Source organism: Lepidochelys kempii, chromosome 2 (assembly GCF_965140265.1).
Source record: "Lepidochelys kempii isolate rLepKem1 chromosome 2, rLepKem1.hap2, whole genome shotgun sequence".
Taxonomy (NCBI): domain Eukaryota; kingdom Metazoa; phylum Chordata; order Testudines; family Cheloniidae; genus Lepidochelys; species Lepidochelys kempii.
The window spans coordinates 249,503,261-249,525,849 of record NC_133257.1 but is presented as its reverse complement, the minus strand read 5'-3'; the positions used below and the strand labels follow the sequence as shown (position 1 = coordinate 249,525,849).

The following is a 22,589-nucleotide window of genomic DNA, read 5'->3' as shown; positions in this document are numbered from 1 at the left end:
TCCCAAGGTTATATAAGGGCAGCATTGCCCTAACCATGCTAAATTTCTTTAAGCCAGAAGACATTGGTGCAGAGGATCTCAAAACTCCAGTGCAGAGGGGATGGAGGATGGGTCATGGAAAATCCACATGAACTATGTCTCAAAGCACAACAGTTACAATACAGGTACATAACTATTTTATCTTCTTTGATGGGTTGCACATGTGTATTCCACTCAGGTGACTCACAAGTAGTACTATTAAGAGGTGGGGCTTGGAGGTAACTTACATATTATCTGCAGAAATACTTTCCCAAAGTTTGCATCAGATATTTTAGTAGTCAGGATGGTGTAATGGTTAGTGAAGGACCAAGTAACAGCCCTACAATTGTCCAATATGGGGATGTCCCTCAAAAACACTGCAGTAGCTTGAGCCCTTGTTGAATGGGTCAACAGTTGCTGCAGTGGAGGGGTGTTTGGTACCCCACATACTGTTGTGATGCAGGAAGTAACCCATTCGGAAACTGTGATGAAACTCCCTGATCTTTAATTCTGTGGGCATAAAAGAGACAAAGAAACAAGAAGATAGCCTAAAAGGATTTAGTCCTGCCCAGATAGAAAGCCAGTGCTCACTTTACATACCCAGTGTGAAGCTACTCTTCATCTCTACTTGAATGTGGCTTTGGGAAAAAATACACATAGCTGTATAGTTTGGTTCTGATGAAATGTTGATATTATTTTTGTTGAAAACATAGGAAGTGTTGGCATTTAATCTGATCCAAACTATACAGCTTTACCTCTACTCTTCTGGCTGACATAATTGCAATGAAAAAAAATGTCTTCTGACAGAAATGAGACAAAGAATAGGTTGCCAAAGGCTTGAATGGAGGACACAGCAGAGTCACTAATACAGTGGAGGTTCCCAAAGAGGAACCAAGAGTTTTACAGAAGGAAAAATGCCAACGCCTTTTAAAAATCTAGTAACCTTGGGGTTGGGAAAAAATGGCCTTCCCCAAGGTAAGGATGGATTGCCAAGATCACAGCTAAGTGGAATCCAGAGAAAGAACCACGGATTTAAGGTGTAGCAGATACTCTGAAATGTCCTGAATCTTAGCATCTGTTGGCTGAATTCTCTAATGGACCAGATCAAGAAATGCTTCCATTTGGTTTTGTAGGTGGACCTAGTGGACTGCTTCCCATTATTAAGTAGTATGTCCTGAACTGCCATTGACAAGTCCTTTGTTACTTGATCCAACCAGGCAGCAGACATGCTGTGAGGCGCAAGCTGCTCAGATCTGGGTGCCACATTTGTCCACACTTCAGAAATCACAGGAGGGGTGATGGGGGTTGAAACGAGAGACTGTGAAGATTTGGGAATCAGCACTTTCTCAACCACAGTGGCCAACATGGATTATCTTGGCACTATCTTGTTTCAATATGAGTATGATCTGATGGATGAGCAGAATAGAGGGGAATGCATACATGAGCTATGGTCCTCATCTCAGCAGAAAGGCATCAGTTAGTGAGTCTCAACTATGACCTACTCAAGAAGAAAACTGACATTTCTTCTTGTCTTTCACTGTGAATAAGTTGACTGGCAGAATACTCCAGGACTTGAAGATGGCTACCCAGTACAATGTTCTTTAGCAACCATTCATAATTCACAGGGAAATTCCTGCTGAGACTCTGCCAGCTGATTCTGGAAGCAAGGTAAGTGAGCAGCAGTAGGAGCAATGCCTTCTTTGATGCAAAAGTGCTGGAGCGTCATCACTTCCCAACAGACCTGAATGGACCATGCCCCTCCCTGTCTGTTCAAACAGTACACTGAAGTTGTATTGTCAGTGAGCTTCTGGACCAACAAGCCCTTGAGGTAAGGGGGAAAAGCACAGCAAGTGTGAATCATTCAAAGTTCAAGAACGCAGATATGAAGAGCCACATCTTGCTTGGTCCACAAAGCTTAGATTTGCAAACCCCCTAATTGTGCACCCACCTTATCAGACAGGTGTTGATAATGACTGTCTTGATTGGAAGGAGATGAGCAAATGCTATGCCTCCATATACATTGTTCTGATCCATCCACCATGCTAGGAAACACAGGACTGCAGGAGAAACCCAGACCAATTTGTTCAGAGGGTGTCTGTTCAATCAAGAGACTAGCTTCTGCCACCCTCAAATGATGCACAGGCATAGCCTGACATGCAGAGTCATATGAATACATGAAACCTTGTGGCCTAGTATCCTTAAACATACCTGGACAGTGATGGTGCGGTGGCACAACTGGCAAATTGCCTGAAACTGTCTTGAGGGCAAAAAGCCATCAATTTTGTAGAATTGAATAGAGTTCCAATAAACTCGATCCCCTGTATTGGAATAATGAGGACTTCCCCTTGTTCAGCTTGAGTATCAAATGACTGAAGAGATGGATAATGAACTGGACATGGAAAAGAATTCAAAGTTCAGATCTGCGTGGTGCTAACTAATCTCCATGTAAGGGAAGATAATGAATTCCATTCCTCCTCAAGAATGCCACCACCATGACAATGTACTTGATGAATTACACCGGGGGCCAAGGACAGGCCAAAAGGAAGTACTGTGTATTGATAATGTCAACTTGCCGTTACAAATCTCAAACTTCCTGTGACTTGGCAATACTGCCACATAGAAACAGGCATCCTGGAGATCTAGGGCAGCAAACCAGTCCTTGTGGTTTAAGGAGGGAAGGATTGATGCCAGGGAAACCATGCAAAATCTTATATATCTGCTATACTTGTTGAAATTTTGAAGGTTTAGTATGGGTCTCAGATCCCCTTTGACTTGGGGATCAGAAAGTATTGTGAACCCCTTTCCCTGATATTGAAGGTGGATTTCTTCTAGGGCACCTAGAGTGAACAGAATCAGACCTTACTGAAGGAACACAGCTTTGTGAGATGGGGATGGAGAGGCTAGAATATCCCAGTCTCTCAGTGTTCAGGACCCATTTATGAGTCATGATTTCCTGAGCACTGAAAAACTAGGATAATCTGTTCCCAAAGGGCTAGGGGGAGAGATCAGATGATTGCTGGTGGCTGTATTGCTGTCCTTGAGGAAGAAATAAAATCTGCTGTTTCCCCGAAGATGACAGAGAACAAGCTGGTTGATTCTAGTAGGAGCTGGAGGATCTCCATCTCTGTGACTTGTGCCTCCCCCACAAAAAGTCATGCTGCTTCAGAGGATATCAAGACTACCTGTAATACTGCTGAAAGTATTGTTTTAGAGTGGTAGCTGTTATAGAGTCCTGTACTGCTATATCTTGGGGGCTGGAGTATAGATCCCCAATTAACGGAGTATAGCACACGAGTGTTTAAATGAGTGCAAACTCATCGGTTTTCTCAGAGAACAAAAACTGACCATCCAAATCAAGGTCCTCTATGGTTTGCTGGATGTCAGAAGCTATGCCAGAGTTTTGTAACCAGAAGCCTCTTCTCACTGGTTATTGCAGAGACCATTCCCCAAAAAAAAGCGCCTGCCACACTGAGCACCAACAGGAGCGATGTATTGGCCGCCAATAGGTCTTCTGCCAGGCTGAACTCCTCCCTTTCATCTTCAGGCAACCTATTAGTAAACATGGGCATTGCTTCCCAATTTACAAAATTATATTTTGCTAACAGTGCCTGCTGTGGTTAGTTATGGACATCTGGAGAGAGGAGATGGAATAATTTATTCCCAACAAGTTAAGTCTCTTGGACTCTGGAGATGATCTGAATCTCCCTGTCACAACATCTCATTGGCAGCTGTGACCACAAGGAAGTAAGGGGCAGGGTAGGAATAAAAACACTTGAAGCCTTGCATTAGAATGTGATATCATTTCTCCGTGCACTTGGCTGTAAGCGCTAAGAAGGCTGGCATGTGTCACAAGGCCTTCGCCTGTTCCAAAAGAGCTTCGATAATAGGCAAGGCTACTCTCCCATGGGCTGCTGCCTGAACAAGGTCCAAAAGCCTGAACATGTTCTCTTGGACAAACACAACTTCTGTGCCTAACAATTCAGTCATCCTCCTCAGTTGGTCCTGATAAGATTTAAAATCCTCTGAAACTAAGGAGGAGGAATCTGAGGCCGTCGAGTCATCAAATGAGGAGGATGACAGATTAACTGGGGTCAGTGGGTCCTCTTGATACAACCTGCTCCTGTGGTAGTCTTGTAAGTCTGGTTGCCTACAAGGGCCAGTATCTGCAGGGGCCTGCAATGTAAGTGGCTCTGGCAGGTACTCAGCAAAATGGTCTGTCAATCTTCCCTTCAAGTGTGCTGGTAATTGAGACCTGGGAGACACCCCAGGAGTTCCAAAAGGGCCACTGCTGAAGTGTTTAAAGTATAGACAGGGAGACACGGGTTGATGGCCCAGCAGTACCTGAGGAGTCCTGGCAATGTTCCATGTCCTTCTTTGAAGAGGAAGAAGAGTCTTTCTTTGATCTGGGGTGACTTCAGTCATGTTATGGATCCTGTTTTGGGGAATCCCCGGAGGAAAATCAGCCCCTCTTTCTCTGAGAACAGTCTGCATCCAGGGGTCTGCCAGAGACCACTGCAGCTTCTGTAGCAGTGTGAGAATTTGGGTGATCCAAAGGCCCTGGGACTGAAGCAGGTATCCTCATCTGCTCTGTGAGGTGCTGCTTGAGATGCAGATCTCTGGAAATCTGCATCCTTTTCTTGAAAGAACACCAGATACTACACCTCTCTTTAATGTGTCCCTTGCTGAGACACAAAAGACAATGCATGGGGGTGGGTGTCCCTATTTAAAATAGATACCCCACACGATGGGCACTGCTTAATGATAGGCGAGTGTATACCACTGGAGCCTCACACCAAAACTAACTGACTAAAACAAATAAAACAGTAAAGAAACTAGACACTGAGCACTAACTACTAACTAACCAGCTATTAACTAAGAAAAAAAAGGCAGGAATCTAACTTGCTGGCTTCATAGAGAAAAAACCCTGAGGTAAACCACACAGGGAGCTCAGACTCAGGAGATGGTTGGTGAGAAGGAACTGAGGGTGATGCCCATATATAGCCTCTGGAGGGGCCACATGGAGGCACAGAGTGTGTGCACCTCCCCAACAGGCAGTGCTGCAGAAAGCTCTCCAGTTCTGGCACAGTACTGAGTGGAACCCACATTTGCAGCTATTTGAATAAGCATGAGAAATGTTTTACCTCCTTCTCATGCATTATAGAAGGACCAGTGGCACAAGAAGCTGATTATAAATTTCAGCAATCGTCAAGGGCTTTTTTCTTACCCACACCCAAGTTCATAAACTTTTCAGAAAATCTTCATAATGAGCATTGCCAGAGTCTTGACAAGGATCATATGAGCGAAAATGCCATGCGGGATTACAGTACTGTGAGAAAACAAAACTTCGCAGCAAGGTACTGACAGCTGACATAAACAGAAATACTCTCAGTGGGTAAAAAAGCCATGAAAATTGTACCCTCGTGAAAATTTAATTCAACATAAAGTCAAGATCCTTTATTAAGGAGATTAACATCAATAGTATGACTCATCCAACTTTCTATTGTATGCTTTGCTAGCATACTGCATGTAACTAAGGGTGGCAGAATAAACTGATGTGTTATTAGTGCTACATTCTACTTTGTTTTATTGTATCTGAACATACAACTTTTCCTTTTGGCCTTTGCTTTGATCACAAACTTCACTTGAAAGTAATCAACAACACCAAAAATAAAGAAAAATGAGGATGGATAGCCTAATTAGCAATAAGGAAATAGAGATGCGCATGCTACCGGCAGAGGAAAATGAGGAAGTTAGTACTACTGACAGAATGTAAAAATCTGGAATAAAAAAACAACAACCCATTGTAAAAATTAAGACCAAAGGTACTAGAAAACCACTCAAGATAATGAGCAACAAAAAATACCCTTAATTGGCAATATGGCTGATGCAGCTGCTAACAGGAATTTTACTCATTCTGAAATGAATTATAATTGACATATTGTACAATCTTTCAGGTAAAATCTGTGTGGCATGTTGCTATGCCAGTAACAAAGACTGCAGTTTGATCCTGTTCTTTTCATGGTAGATGTAGCTTTAGCTGAAGCAGAGCTAGTTAGTAGTGCTGCTGAAGGACAAGGCAAAACTGGACATTAGAACTGCTCATGGAGCGATCTTTTGGAGCAAGTTAAGACCTTCTCTGAATATTTCTGGACCATCTGTGTGGTCCTGAAAGAGCAAGTTTCCTTTATGTCTGAATTGGATGAAAGAGATATGATATTCTGTAGAGTGCACAGGAAAGCAGTATTAACCATGCAAATGATCATCATTACAACTGACACACATGGGTTGGAAGTATGGACCTTGATACCTACAGTAGAAAACAAAGACTTCCCTCTAAATCTCATTATAAGAATAATGGATTGGGTAAACACTGATAAAACTAATCTGGCAGAACTGTCATAACAATGGACACACTTTAAACATTTCTACCAATTGAAGAGTTATAGTTGGTTCTGTTGGTCCAGTTCTTTATGCACAATGAATACTCCAGTATTTGCCAAGAATGAGGAGAATAGGGAGGAAGTATGACACGCACTGAATGTGTGTATTGTATGTATCTGTTGCAGATATTTTTAAGGTCCCCATGGTACCTAATTGCTGAGAATATTAGACAAGAGAGCTCAAACTGATGTAAGAGCAAGCAGGAAGATGAACATCTGTGTGTGTTTGTGTAAGGTTCCTGAACCAGTTTTAATAGTGACATACCCCTTCTTTCCCTACCTGATATTTAATATGCATATTCTACACCAGTCTCTTTCAATGCACTAAGCAGGAGACAGACCACATTTCATTCATAATATTTCCCTTAGGGGAAAATACTGCTTGCCCCTTTACAAGGATTAAAGTGCAGCAGAAATGCCAACATATCTGCTGGAAGGATGGTGGGCTCCGGATAGAGAGAACATGTGCAGAGAAATTCTGGATCAAAACAAGCTCGGTGAACAGTGACGGCTCTCTGCACAAGAGCATGGGGATGGCAGGTAGATCATGAGCAAGTTAGAGTGTGGTGGGGTCTGGCAAAGGGTCCACAGAGAGTGGAGATCCACCAGTCCCAAATCCTGCAGGGGAGCTGGGAGACATTAAGTAGTCACTAGGTACCTGGCTTCACAGTTGCCCCACATCATACTCACAGATGAGGAAGGATTCCATCTCTCCAGCTCCTACAAAGGTGCTCTGAGCAAAGACCATTGCCTTGGGCTTTGCTTGCAAGACATTGATTTAGCCCAGGGGTGGCCAACCTGAGCCTGAGAAGGAGCCAGAATTTACCAATGTACATTGCCAAAGAGCCACAGTAATATGTCAGCAGCTTCCCTCCCCACCCCCGCTCCCAGCACCTCCCACCCACCAGCAGTCCCGCCAATCAGTGCCTCCCCCTCTCTGCCCGCACCTCCCAATCAACTGTTTTGTGGTATGCAGGCGACTCAGAGGGGGAGGAGCGAGGGCACAGCAGGCTCAGGGGAGGGCTCGGAAGGGGTGGAGTGGGGGCAGGGCCTGTGGCAGAGCCAGGGTTTGAGCAGTGAGCACACTGCCCCCCAACCCCCCGGCACACTGGAAAGTTGGCGCCTGTAGCTCCAGCCCCGGAGTCGGTGCCTATACAAGGAGCCGCATATTAACTTCTGAAGAGCCACACGTGGCTCCAGAGCCACAGGTTGGCGCCTCCTGATTTAGCCCTTAATGAATGGCAAGCTAGGATCACATCAGTAGGAGGCAGCTGGACAGGAAATAAATCCTCGGCCTATTTTGGTGTCCTGCAAGGGTGTATAATAAATCATTCCAACATACATTTTGGAACCATTTAAAATGAAGATTAAAATGACAAAGCTTTCCTGTTTTTATCTCTGTCTCCAAAACAAATGTGTTTATTCACTTATAACACATAAAGAAGTTTGTTCAAATTACTGTTCTTCATTTTGTTCAAAGTTTTGTTTTGTTAATTCCAAGTAAGCCACTCAGAAACCAGATTCTCCCTTCTCAGCCTTTCCATCACTTTAGAGTGAGTGTACGGATTATCTCAAGGAAGATTCACTAAGCATTACTACAGCCATGCTAGATTTAGTAGTTAAATGAAACCAGAACAGTTCAAATAAAGAAGTACAGAAATTAATTAGGAAGTTAGGAATTTCTCATAGCTGATGGAAAGTTAACCCCTAGCAAGTTGGGTGCCCAATGTGCTTTTATCCTTCCATGTGCTGTGATGCATTCAAATTTATGGTAAATTATTCCTTAGCTATTAATGATTTACACTAGTGCAGCAGTCCGCAAACTGTGGGTCAGGACCGCAAAGCATTAGACTTGCTGGGACCCAGGACTGAAGCTGAAGCCTGAGCTCCACCCCCACCTCGGGCACTGGGGGTCGGGCTGCAGCCCCTTCTTCCTCATGTAGTAACTTTGTTGTCAGATGGGGGCCGCGGTGCAATGATGTTTGAGAACCCTGCACTAGCGTAAACCATGTCTCCTCTTGTGGAGGTACACCAATGGCTAAAATTTCAGCATAGAAAAGGCTGAAGGCACAGACACACATGGTTTGCAGAGGGGACATAACCTTCCTTTAGATGCTTCACCAAAACACTGCTACATATTCACTGGCTCAGGAGGTATTCTGCCTGGATAAGAACTGTAGGATCAGGCCTGAAACATACTGATTTAAATTTTCTGTACCACATAATACCAAAACCCACCAAAAATAATTACTCTACACCACGGACTGTTGCTCTTTTGCCCCACACATTTCTTGGGTCCACTCTCATTCAATTTTTACTGTACCTCTATGTGAAAGCTTCTCTAAGATGATCCTTAGGTGCTGAAGAATGGAGGGTGAAATTTCATATTTATATACATCTATTACCGGAACCCGCTGACATCTCCCAAATACTCCATCTGCAGAAAAAGAAGGCAAAAGGGGAAAGGAAAAGAAAAAAATAGTTCTCATTCTCTGAAAGGAAGAAACACATGATGAGATGTGCACTTGCAATATGTCCTAATTATATACTGCAAAAACTCTTTAGAACACAGTTTTAAAAAGTCATCAAAGGACTACTGGAATTTTGAAGTAGTCATGAAGCAGTGCATTTTCTATCAGAATAAATAATACTGGAAGAAAATTATCCTGGTAGAGGAGGGAGGGAGGATCTATTGTATATTATAAAGTTATAAGACCACACTTTAAAAAAAAAAGGTAATTTCAGACTTCTGGCTTCCAAATCTTTTGATGTAAGGCTTCTTTTCTGACAACTGTGTATGTGTGGGAAAATTAATGTTCAGCATCTCATACTTTCCAGATGAAAAGCAAAGCACCCAGAAAATATAAATATTAATTTTCAGGAATTATGAGGATTTGTTGAAATATTTTTAATGTAGGAACTGTGCGCCAGGCATTGGTAAATGCATGCTGAATCCATAATGCCCAGCAAAGGTTCATTTCAAGTAGTATCCTCTAATGAATGCAGTAAAAGAAAACTGCTCACAGAACAATGATATATTAATGGAGCCTAATTTATTTAGCTCCATTCTATTTGTCTAAAATGACAAGACTCTTCTCATCAATGTCTTTTCAAATCACACCTTCTAATTAATTTAGGTCCTAATTAGTTTTTATTTAGAGAGTTGTTCATTTTGAGACGAGCTTACTGTGTATGTGTGGGAGGCAGGGGGGAGTTCAAACCTTCAAATTAGCTTTCTCTCGTTCATATAAAAGACTGATTCAGAGTGTAGGTGCTTCATATACACTCTGACCATCTGTAGTTTTAGGTTTCAGAGAAAAAAGGTGGTTTCATTTATTGTTCAGTATAGTTTTGCTTTACAGAGTGATCCAAAGGAAACCATTCAAATGCAACACATTTAATTAGGAGAATATTCTGCATAGTACTGGTTTTACCTCAGTAATTACTGCACATCTGATATCACATTTGTGTTTAAAAAGAACAGCTTCATCTGATTAGCAAAAAACAACATCAGGTATTAATTTTCAAGCATCCATTCACTTCTATGGGACTTTGCAGAATCAAAAGAATAGAGAGAGAAGCAACTGCCTCAGTTGCTCTCAAATGATGAATAATGTTCACATGACATTCAGAAAACAAGCAAGTATGTGGCGTAGAAGAAATAATGTAGTATTACCTTCATTATTCCATGTAAATAACTAATTGAAATTAACTGAAATTTATTTTCTAGTGTCCATTTCAACCCCCCCAAACCGAAAAATGCCAAATAGGATTAACCCACATTAAAAATTCACCTCCTAGCTCAATTTTTATTTCTGAAAATTATTTTTTAAATTAAAATTTCAACAGGAAGGCACGTAAACGGGTGTGAAGTCTCGATCTCGTTTTGAAATCCTGATGCAGTTTGAAATAGCCACAGTATCAAACTTTTTTTTAAAAAATGAAGAATTATAAATTTATAGTAAATTCATTATGAACAAATAAGGCTTTGATTTATCAAGGAACTTAAGCATGTGCCTATCTCTAAGAACATGGATAGTCTCATCAAAGTCAACAGGATTCTTCACATGGTAAAGGTTGAGTTGAGGCAAAAAACCTTAAGCGGTTACAAATAATTTGGCTACAAATCTCAATGGTTTAGAATTAAAAAAACCCACATTACATAATACAAACAAACAAGTTATTGGGAGTATTTTATTCTATGTTAGTTTTAAATTCAGCTGAATAAAAAAATTTTTAACCTGAGTCTAGAATCTAGAACACACTTTGTATTTAATTCCAATTACACCATTTTTACATCCTATTTTAAGAGTCATTGCCAGAAAAGCTATTTCTTCTGCAAGTTCTAGAATTAAAAAGTTGATTACTTGATACACATATCCCTTTCTAAACTTGCATTTGGCCTGGCAATTTTCATGCAAAGTCTTCAGCTTGATGCCACTGGAAACAATGAAGATAGTCAAACTTGAAAATTAAGGATTAGGTCCAAAGTCTGATCTGACTTATGCTCCAAGAATAGGGTAACCAGATAGCAACTGTGAAAAAAGAGGACATGGGTTGGGGGGTAATATGTGCCAATATAAGAAAAAGTCCCAAAAAACGGGACTGTCCCTATAAAAACAGGACATCTGGTCACCCTATCCAAGAACCTAAATGCAGTTATTGGAACAGCATAGGCAAGATATCTGAATCAGCTAATTATTTGGTCCTTACACTTGAAATGCTGACATAATATGAATTAAAGGGGTACTACTAGGTGCCACTGGAACCAGAACTTCCATTAACTACAATAGTAGAAGAGAGATGGGAAGAGAATGAATGCTACTAATTTATAGCTGGTAAATGGCATCTCTAAAAAGGCTCCCTCTGAGGCATGGCACACCCATTTTTGTGGCATTATGATCTTTACCTGCTACTGCCTGTTACATTGGTCTGTAAGCACCTTTCCAGGTCAGTTGTACCTATCTACTTCCAGATGTTGTACTAAGTTATTCTATTGTGTTAGTATAAGAGCTCCCTCTAGAGTGGCAAAATTACTCAGTTGTGTAATAAATGCTAAATTGTGACGAAGAATGGGTAACTACTTGAAGCTGTAATTAAATGCAAACAAAATGGGAAAGACCTTCTGTCATAAATATAAAGGGAAGGGTAAACCCCTTTAAAATCCCTCCTGGCCAGAGGAAAACTCCTCTCACCTGTAAAGGGTTAAGAAGCTAAAGGTAACCTCGCTGGCACCTGACCAAAATGACCAATGAGGAGACAAGATACTTTCAAAAGCTGGGAGGAGGGAGAGAAACAAAGGGCCTGTGTGTCTGTCTACATGCTGCTTTTGCCGGGGATAGACCAGGAATGGAGTCTTAGAACTTTTAGTAAGTAATCTAGCTAGGTATGTGTTAGGTTATGATTTCTTTAAATGGCTGAGAAAAGAATTGTGCTGAATAGAATAACTACTTCTGTCTGTGTATCTTTTTTGTAACTTAAGGTTTTGCCTAGAGGGATTCTCTATGTTTTGAATCTAATTACCCTATAAGGTATCTACCATCCTGATTCTACAGAGGGGATTTCTTTACCTCTATTTACTCCTATTTCTATTAAAAGTCTTCTTGTAAGAAAACTGAATGCTTTTTCATTGTTCTCAGATCCAAGGGTTTGGGTCTGTGGTCACCTATGCAAATTGGTGAGGCTTTTTATCCAACATTTCCCTGGAAAGGGGGGGGTGCAAGTGTTGGGAGGATTGTTCATTTTTCTTAAGATTCAAGAGTCTGGGTCTGTAGTCACCTAGGCAAATTGGTGAGGCTTTTTACCAAACCTTGTCCAGGAAGTGGGGTGCAAGGTTTTGGGAAGTATTTGGGGGGGAAAGACGTTTCCAAACAGCTCTTCCCCAGTAACCAGTATTTGTTTGGTGGTGGTAGCGGCCAATCCAATATTTTGTACCTTGGGGAAGTTTTGACCTAAGCTGGTAAAGACAAGCTTAGGAGATTTTCATGCAGGTCCCCACATCTGTACCCTAGCGTTCAGAGTGGGGGAGGAACCTTGACACCTTCAGAGCTAAATTTTAAGGAATTTTGTTATGTATGATGAATAAAGTTCAAAGCATGAATTGTGATTTAATAAAGAGTTAAAGGAAAAACACTTTAGGCTTATAACACCAATGGGTTTATACAAAATTTTGCTAAAAATTGTACCCCAAGAAATAACATAACTCAGGAAAGACATCCACTCCACACACTAGCCAGAATGAGGAAACAGTAAGACAACAGATCAATATAAACATATGGTTATCATTAAAATACTATAATTTGTCAAGCATTGCCACTGGTAGTATCACTTTATTATCGTAGTTTCCCCCTATACTTATATCAGGAGTATCTGTGTTAAATGTATGACACATGTTGATTTTTAGGGGACTTCTACTTTTGCTTCCAGAGGAATGACTCCATCCAAATAGATGGAGAGATGCCCTCTATTGTATTTAGTTGTGAAAGATTTCACTAGAAACTGAACATAAACACTTAAAAACCATTGTTTAAAAGCCACGGTCTAGAACAACTCTTAGAATACAAAGACTGCTGCTAAGATTACAAAAGTACTAAATTAATTTAAGTCATGCACCAGGTAAGATCTTTGTTATGTCAGATGTGCTATCTAGGGCACATTTTTTCGAATCATAGAATAGCACAGAATATGATATAGAAACACAAGTACATATGCTTACCGAACACCTACCATCCTCTCTTGATAAAATACAGAAGGTGACACATGAAATTGTGAGCATGACAAACTACATATCCTGAAGAGATGACTCTTGAGGGAAGGCAGAAGACAAATAGAGAAATCTCATCCCTAGCTCATTATTACTGGTCTGTATATGATGCAATTCTTACAGAAAAATGGAGATTCCATTCATCACTGAGGAAAGAAATGCTACGTTGCATTCATGAGAGATATCTGGGTACTGAATTATGTGAAAGGGCCAAAAAAAAATCAGAACTTGTGATATGGTTTTGTAATGTTAGTTGTGTTAAAATGTTTCAGTCACAATAAGCTAAACAATCATCATCACAGTCTCACCAGGTACCAAAAAAAGCTTTTGGCAAAATCTACCGAGTGATCTTTTTCCCCTTGAAGGCAAATCTATTTAGTGGCAGCTGACTCATTCAGTTTATTTTAAGCAAAGTCTCCTAAAATATACCGAGTGACATAATGATTCACCACGTGAATTTTTTCTTCACAAAATGTAAGCAATTATTGATTAAGTGTTTTTTAGATGATTATCCGCTATATACCCACGTTTCAGAGTGGTAGCCGCGTTAGTCTGTATCAGCAGAAAGAACGAGGGGTACTTGTGGCACCTTAGAGACTAACCAATTTATTTGAGCATTCGAGTTCTGAGCTTGTTACACTGAGTCTAAAGTAACCAAGATAAAATGAGCTATCAGAAAAACCTGTTCACACCATCTAAAACATACTCAGAAGAAACACAAGAGATGGATTAATCAGGTTCCTTCTTTGACTATCCTTGTGTACAGAAATACATCCCAAGAAGCCATCCTGAGATCACTCTTCACTTACTAACGGCTAGACATCTAAAAATTGTAATTAGTTAAATCAAACACTGAGTCTCTTAAGATGATGAGAGTTCATAAACAGATGTAGTAAAGCAATGATGACAGGTTTTTGCACACAGGGTTCTGTATAGCATGAGTAAAACTGACCAAAGTATTGTAATATCCACTTCACTGCTGCTGAGCAAAGCTATGAGCAGGAGCAGAGGCCCTGGAGTTGTCAGTTTGTGTCTATCCCTTATGTAGGGCCCTAACAAATTCTCGGTCCATTTTGGTCAATTTCATGGCCATAGGATTTTAAAAATCATAAATTTCATGATTTTAGCTATGTAAATCTGAAATGTCAGTGTTGTAATTGTAGGAGTTTTGTGGGGGTTGCAAGGTTGTTGTAGGGGGGCTTGTGGTACTGCTACCCTTACTTCTGTGCTGCTGCTGGCGGCGGCGCTGCCTTCAGAGGTGGGCAGCTGGAGAGCGGTGGCTGCTGGCCAGGAGCCTAGCTCTGAAGGCAGAGCCACTGCCAGGAGCAACGCAGAAGTAAGGATGGCATGGTATGGTATTAACAGCCTTACTTCTGCACTGATACCTGTAGAGCTGGGCCCTCAGTCAGCAGCCGCCACTGTCCAGCTGCCCCGAAGGCAGCAACGCAGAAGTAAGGGTAGTGTGGTATGGTATTGCCACCCTTACTTCTGCACTGCTGCTGGCGGGGCGCTGCCTTCAGAGCTGGGCGTCTGGCCAACAGACACTGGTCTCTGGCCACCCAGCTCTGAAGGCAGCACAGAAGTGAGGGTGGCAATACCGCAGCTCCCCAAACATAACCTTGGGACTCTCCTGCAACTTCCTTTTGGGCCAAGACCTCCAATTTGAGAAATGCTGTTCTCCCTCATGAAATCTTTATAGTATACGTAAAAGCACACAAAAGACCAGATTTCATGGGGTGGGGGGGCAGATTTCACAGTCCGTGACACTTTTTTCATGGCCATGAATTTGGTAGGGCCCTACCCTTATGCCTTCATTTGACTGAAAAGCTTACATTCCTCAGTAATTGATTACTTAGGTCTCCATGGCCAGCAAGGAAATATCCATATTGTACTGACAAGTGAGTGAATTTTGCAAGCCCTAAAATCAGGCACTTCATTGTACACATGAAGCAATTCCTTCAGCTGTTATGACTGCCTGTAGCGGTCAGGCAATTAGAAGGCCTTCCAGATAGAGTGGTTAATGCAGTTAGAATGTATAAGTGGACCAAGGCCCATACCTTTCTAACTATACAGTAATTATCTGATGTTATAAAGCTACAATATGTGTAAAACTAAAGTTTGCACCGGTGTATTATTTACAGTAGGTAGACCTAAATACACAAAACCATATACAGCGATGTTATGCATATGACAAGACGTATTTATCAACTTAATTATCTCACCTGCACTCTGTCCATTAATCGAAGGACTTATTGTACCACTACAAACCTTCAAGCAGTTTTAAACAGCTGTCATTTTTTAGTAATTTAATCTGCCAGAAACATGGATTTGTTTTTGTTTTTTTCCCCTAGATGTGGAATTTCCCCCCAAACTTTACTGGATATTGTTGCAGGGACATTAATGTTCAATCCTGTACTAAAGACAAACCAAAGTCCAGATATCACAAGACGCTGCATGGTTAGAAACAGAACTTTTATACAACTGGAAAGGGGAGATCATTAGACTTCCACTGGGACACTCAGTACCTGCTTCTAGACATGGAAGTCTCAAGATATTGGACTTTAAGGTCATGAATTTTCTATGCAGGAAATTATTTTAGGAAACATATTGACATTATTAAAATATATATTATTTTTCTCTCCCTTTTGAATTCTGTACAGTAATGCACATTTTCAAAGTTGTTTAGAAAAGGAATCAGTTATGATTTCTAGAACAGTACATTAATCTTCCATGTCAATGGCTTTTTATTTCAGAAGACAGTGAACCCACAATCCATAGTCAAGATTTACAAGTACGGTACACAGTAAACAACATTAATTATAATATTCCATTTATTAAAAACATTTTGTTCTATAGAGAACAAAACATGTTTTGTACATCAATTTTTAAGTACATGTAAGCAATGTCAGGATGAGCTCCACCCTGACATCTGGCGGTGAGGTGTGGCAAGTTTTGGAAAAGAACCTCAGGGGCCAATCTCATTTGCATAGGCACACCCACCCAGCCTAGAATGAGGCCATAGCTGCCCAAATGGTCACTTTGGCTGCTGTGGGATCCCCAGTGTCTCTGTTATTGGGGCAGGAAGAATAAATTATTATTACCCTGATTATGGGAACTGTGCTTGGAACTGTACTTGGCCTTTTGTTATGATGGAGGGACTCACCATCAAATAAGTGGCACTCGCTAGGCAAGGGTCATGAGTTCCAAAACTCTGTGAATTGAGAGAGGCTGGGGACAAGTATTAATACTTGGTGGCATGGGCCCCTTGGTGAGGGCCTGACATGCTAATTGCACTTCCTCCTCTCTCCACTGTGGAATATCAGAGCTAATTTTGATTAGACGTCCAGTTACAGGCTGCTGAGCTCACTTTGGGCTAACAGTGCACCGGCACTGAGGCTCCCCTACTACAAGCTGAATTCACCAAAGAGCTGAACTGACTAAGAGCTGAAATCACTGAGTGTTGTGTTAGGTAGTGGGGATATATTGTGGAGCAGTTTGCGGGACGGCTGGAATGACTTGTGGACAGGTTGGTGGAGCAGTTCATAGGACGGTGGGAGCTGCTGGTGGGACACGGAGCAGTTTGTGGACCAGCTGGTGGAGCAGTTCGTGGGACGGCGGGAGCTGCTTGTGGGCTGCGGAGCGGAGCTGAGCGAAGGAGTTCGTGGGGAGGCTGGCAGAGCGGAGCGAAGGCCTATGGAGCTGTGGGGCGGTCAGCTTCAGATCACGTAAGGTGCCTCTTACCCCCGTCCCATCTCCACCCAGGTTGGGAGGTAAAGCTCTGCAGATAAACTTTCGAACTCTGGGGCTGCCCTGACCAGGGACAGAGACTTTTGGGTCATTGGACTTTTGGGACTTTGGGTGATTTGGGGTTGCTGGACTCAAGAACCAAAGGGAAAGGGGCATGCCCCAATTTGCTTGGGGTGGGTTTTTTTGCTCATGGGTTGTGTTATGAATCCTGGGGGTGGTGTTTCCCCAACATAATGCCACATTGTTTCTCTCTGTTATTAAAAGGCTTTTTGCTACACTCAGACTCTGTGCTTGCGAGAGGGGAAGTATTGCCTCTTGGAGGCGCCCAGCGGGGATGGTATATATTTGTCCCAGGTCACTGGGTGGGGGCTCGAGCCGGTTTGCATTGTGTTATTGGAATGGATCCCCTAGATATTGAACCCGGCCCTTGTTGCTGCCAACTCTGACGGGCAGAAGGGTTACATACACTTCACAAGAGAGGTGCATCTAACACCAATTAAGCAGTAATAGGTTCTACACTGGTATTCCCCATGCAATGTTCTGAAAATTTAAACCATGATTTGAAAAAGCAAATGCTTAAAAGTGTCATACCAATACTTCTTCAGAATAACTCATGATTACAATCTCCAAAGCTGCATGACGTACCTGCAGAATTTTAACATACAGTGGTCTGCAGAGAATGCGGACTTCCTACGAGCACCTTTCCATGTTAAACTTTTAAAACTGGTTTATCATTTTACTCTGCTTTTTCTAGGTTCAGCCTCATGCAGCCTCAGTAGTCCTGTTTTACTTGTATTTCTGAACAGCAACAGTGGCACCTAGTGGACAGCTGCACCCCCAGGGCTCAGTTCTGATGTCAGACTTATAGGTGAATATTGCAGAACAGCTGGTAAACTAAGATACTGGAGATACATGTGGCATTTTATCTGACATCTATAGGTATACATTTACCCAGATCCAAACCTTCACTAATGTGTATGGTAGACAGACTTGTGAAACAGTGTTTAATGTAGCTATGTGATTTAAAAAAAATTTAAAATTAAAAAACCATGTACCATATTGCTGATAAACTTCATATTTGTTGAAATAAACAATGTTGGTTGATCGAAAAAAGGACTTTTTTTTTTTTCGAAAACTGGCCCATTCACCCGCTGACTGCTTTTCTAAGACTTCCTACAAGTTGTATATAGTGCTAATTTTGTTTGTTTGTTAAAACAGTATTTAACAGGGATCTGACTTTGCTATCAATGGCATATTGTATTGCAATAAAAGTAAAATCACCCACCTTAGAAACAGTCAATAACAGAAGGCAACAGCCAAAAATTTTTTTTTTCTGTGTTAAAAACATACATGGATTTAGAGGAATCATTGAGGCAAATAATACTACCATAAAAAGAATCCTAAATCTCTGAGAAAAAGCCTTATTCCTCAAATACCCCAAATTCCCACCCCTCCAATATACTCCAAAACAGAACGTGGGGGGGGGGGTTGGTCTACATTTTGAATGGTATTTTATTTGTTTTCTCCTTTCCAACAGCACAAGTGGCTTAGTTCAGCTCTCATTCACATTGAAATGGCTGCTGGAAATGTCACAAATTCTGAGTCATAAAGATTACATGGCAAAGGAGTAGCTTTGGTGGTAAAGAGCTAAAACTTCTGTTAGCCAGTGTATATGTTATACATATTGCAAGTCACATTAATATGTATTACATGTCACATTAATATGATATATATTGTATTACTGTACATATCAATGTCAGCACAAAGTTATGCTAAGTTGTATTAGGTTCATTCTTGCCCACTTATGTCAGGACATTTATATCTGACAATACCTTGCAAAGCTAAACATAGCAGTTGGCTGTAGAAAATATAAACCTTCTGAAAATCAAGACACATGAGTACAAGGTAGGAAGAGTCTTCATGGCCCAGCTGGTTTGGCATGCTATGTTCAAAAACAAGAGATAAGGGATACACATTGGAACCACAAACACAAGGTAAAAAGCTGATGGATGGATTTTAGACTTGGGTAATGTATAAATATAGCTAATTTTGAATGCATATTTTGGGGAGCACATCTTCTTTTAAGGTGAATGGACTGTGTGAACAGCTTCCCAGATGGAAGTAACTTCTTTTGTACTGTACTGTTTAGCAGTAAAATTGGCTATGTTTGGTTATTTGGTCTCGAACATTTTTCATAACAAACCACAAGTGTAGTCAATCATTTGGCAATACTATTAATCAACACCTCTCTATGGTGACTTTACACAAGAGTTTAGAAGTGTCCAATTCCTGAGAGGTCAGTATTCCTGGTACTATAAGGATAGCACCATACAAAACACATTCATGGATAAGTAGGTATCCAGTATCTTTAGAGTTCCCTGGATTTCTATGAACCATTTCAGGCTCACCTATAAGCAACACATGGACAAACTGAGGTGCTTTATTAATAAAATAATTTGTATATAAGGAAGTATGATAAACAGCTGCATGTCTGATTAATATGACAGCATGGCACAATTATCCATAAAAACAGTATTAGGCAACAGACTTTGTCAAGGCAATACTTATGTCCAAAAGCTACAAATGTATTAATAACACTGTGTAGAGTGAAAAAATAGATAAATCTGTCTTTAAGACCTGTAGTTAGCCTACTGAGATCTCCTGATTCAAAAGATTTTTGTTCTTAATATAATTATTCTTCTCTATTTCTTTGTGGCATCCAAGCACACCAGTAATAGTTAGGATGATGAAAAATACCCAGGTGACCCACCTATTAGCTAGGATCAGCAATGAAACAGGAATATCAGCAAGTACATGTTCTCTGTGACAAGCTAGTTAAAGTGCTACTGAATGCCAGATCCCCTACAAGTCCTTTCCTAATCTTCTTGGAAATACTCTGAGGCTCAAAAATAAAACCTTGTGGTCTGTCTCCCACCATTATAAACAAATAACAGTACTGATGACCAATCCTAAGAAAAAAAGGATGGTACACCTTGGTGATTATCAACATGCTGATGTTCAAAGCTGAATGCTGGCACTGAGAATAATACAAGTTAGCAATATACATAAACACTATTGTAGTGCTGAGTGTTGGCCAAAGTTAGTCACTAAGAAGTATAGTTCCGCTGAGATGCGAAGGACCCTTGTCTCAGGAAGTAACTCCTGAGGAAGATCATGCATGTGCGTGTTCTTCCCACCTCTAAAAGAGGAACTGGTTTTAGCTGCAATAGCAGCAGGAGGACAGACATTCTGGGGACTGTGCTGTTTGCGCTAATCTGCTAATAAGCAGTTTTGCAAGGTCCCATAACACTATACAAACAGTACTTCAATTAACTGAAGAGAGATTTTTAAGGGATTAAAGAATTATGTACATGGCAAATATCAACTGTAAAAAGCTGGGATCTCTCAATGAGGGCAACAGATGGAGAGAAGGAACATAAACCTCTGTGTGAGAAAGATTTTATTTATCAGAAAAAGCAGCACTTTAAAAAATAGATGAGAGAAGAGTAGGCTGACCAGACACAACACACACGATGGAGACTAGATTTTAGGGCTGCTGTCTTTTCCACTGAGAAGACACTCCAAACAAAACCACTTGTTCACGATAAACTATGCCGGCTTACAGGTGGACTTACCTGGACAACTGCTCCCAACTTTCAGGACTGTGTGAGGGATAAGAGCAAAATGGGAAAGAATTACTCCAACTTCTCCAAAGAGCTACAGGAAAGATATTATAAACTCAGATATGAGATTTATTGCTAGTTTACCAGTGAAACTGGCCTACGCATGTCTTCAGTAATAGCACATTTAGTAGAGGTAGTGCAAGACTAAGACTAAAGGGCATGTTTTCGTTTCTAGTTACAGTTTCAGGATGGATCAATACTAGATGGACATAAGTTTGAGGCACCTGTAACCAGCTGGCAAAAATAAATGGGAATAAGATGTAGAAGATACTAATTATATCTGGGAGAAAGAGTATATGAAAGATACAGACAAACTGGAGGGAGAAGAAAGAAAGAAAGAAAGAAAGAAAGAAAGAAAGAAAGAAAGAAAGAAAGAAAGAAAGAAAGAAAGAAAGAAAGAAAGAAAGAAAGAAAGAAAGAAAGAAAGAAAGAAAGAAAGAAAGAAAGAGATTTTAGGGGGCTGCATGGACTGACATGAGAAAAGGTCAAAAGAGATAAATATGTATAACTTGACTAACACTAACTTGATTTAAAATAAGGAGGGGCATGATACAGTTTACAGATGTTTGAACAGTGTAAACACAAAAGTGGGAGATGAATTATTTATGGTATTACTAGGAGAATTGGGATGCTTTTACAAAAATGAACAAAATTGAGTATCTGAACAAGCTTCTTTACAGTGAGATCTATTCCAGAGAGTGTGGAATAGCCTCCCATGAGAGTAATGGGAACCCCATTTCTTAGAATATTTAAATTAGGCAAGACACAGTACTAGAGAATGAAGAACAGTGAATAATCCATCTCTACTAGCTAGAATTCTATTAATAGAGGTGCTGGTAACTGTTAGATCAAGCTGCAGGGTCACCACAGACTAAGGATTTATGGAAGCAATAAGATGCAAATATACTAATGCTGATTTATGTACACTAATTATTCCAAGTATCACTGAAATGTACTTCAGTCACTACAAGAATACCCACTACATTTTTGGTTGGTGTCAATACTTTGGTGCCAAGAAATACACTGGAGCTGGCAAGGCCTTCATTGTGTAACCAAACTGTATTTTTATTCTCAGGGCAGAAAAAAGAACTTGCTTAGGAATGTGAAGTAACCTCTGTAAAAACTCTGTGAAAAAGAACTTGCTTAGGAATGTGAAGTATTATTTATTTCATTTGGTATTAAAAACAAACCAGTGGCTGTAGCACACATGACAGCCAAAGCTCATATGTCAAGAACTAGTTATTGTGGACATGCAAGTGGAAGGTTCCCCTCAGGTTAAATCTGACCTGAAGAATGTTGCCTTCACATCCCTCACAAGCGGCATCTAATGTTTGCAGCAAACTCCTTTCACTTCTGATTTAAGCCAAACTTGGATCTTTCTAAGTCTTCAAGGAAACATGCCTAGTGAAGCAATCTACAGACAGCTGATAAGTTTTATAAACTATGTTAGTGAACTTACTGCTTAGGGAACTACCAGAAGTGACTGGAAACATACACAGTTCAGACAAGTACTGTTCAAGATGAAACTTCTCCATATAGTTCTGCCCATGTACTGTATTGAAATACTGATCTGCACAACTTTCTGTTCCTAAGCCATTCTTCAGCAGAACCTGTTAGTTATACTCTTTTTTTTTTTTTTTTTTGGGAGCCATTAGAAGCTGACATAGGTTGGAGCAGACCAGAGCCTGCTTTAACTTACATCAAGGCTACATCACCCCCTGGCAGCCATGCGGAAAAGAAGAATGCAAAGGTGTCATACAGCAGAGTTCTGGCACAGCCGATAACCCATGCCTAGAACATTAATTGTGTTCTCAATGTTGGTAGAGTGGTAACAAAGATGAGGCCACGGCAATCATACAGAGCAATCCTGGTCACTTGGTCAACTGGTCCCTTTCAAACAAACTGAGTTTTAATACAGCCAAATGCAAAGTTATACAT

At 40.8% G+C, this 22,589-nt stretch overlaps 1 protein-coding gene across 3 annotated transcripts in view; it reads right to left on the bottom strand.

Annotated features, from left to right (window-relative positions):
* The window catches only part of PTPRN2 (protein tyrosine phosphatase receptor type N2), a 1,054,095-nt gene that overhangs the window by 744,859 nt on the left and 286,647 nt on the right, over positions 1–22,589 (bottom strand). For 2 of the 3 annotated variants that reach the window (XM_073334545.1, XM_073334547.1), the window contains one exon: positions 8,782–8,895. In XM_073334545.1, the coding sequence (XP_073190646.1) occupies positions 8,782–8,895 (114 nt within the window). Of the gene's footprint in view, positions 1–8,781; positions 8,951–13,184; positions 13,266–22,589 lie in introns of those variants that run through there. The other variant, XM_073334546.1, reaches the window with a different exon arrangement.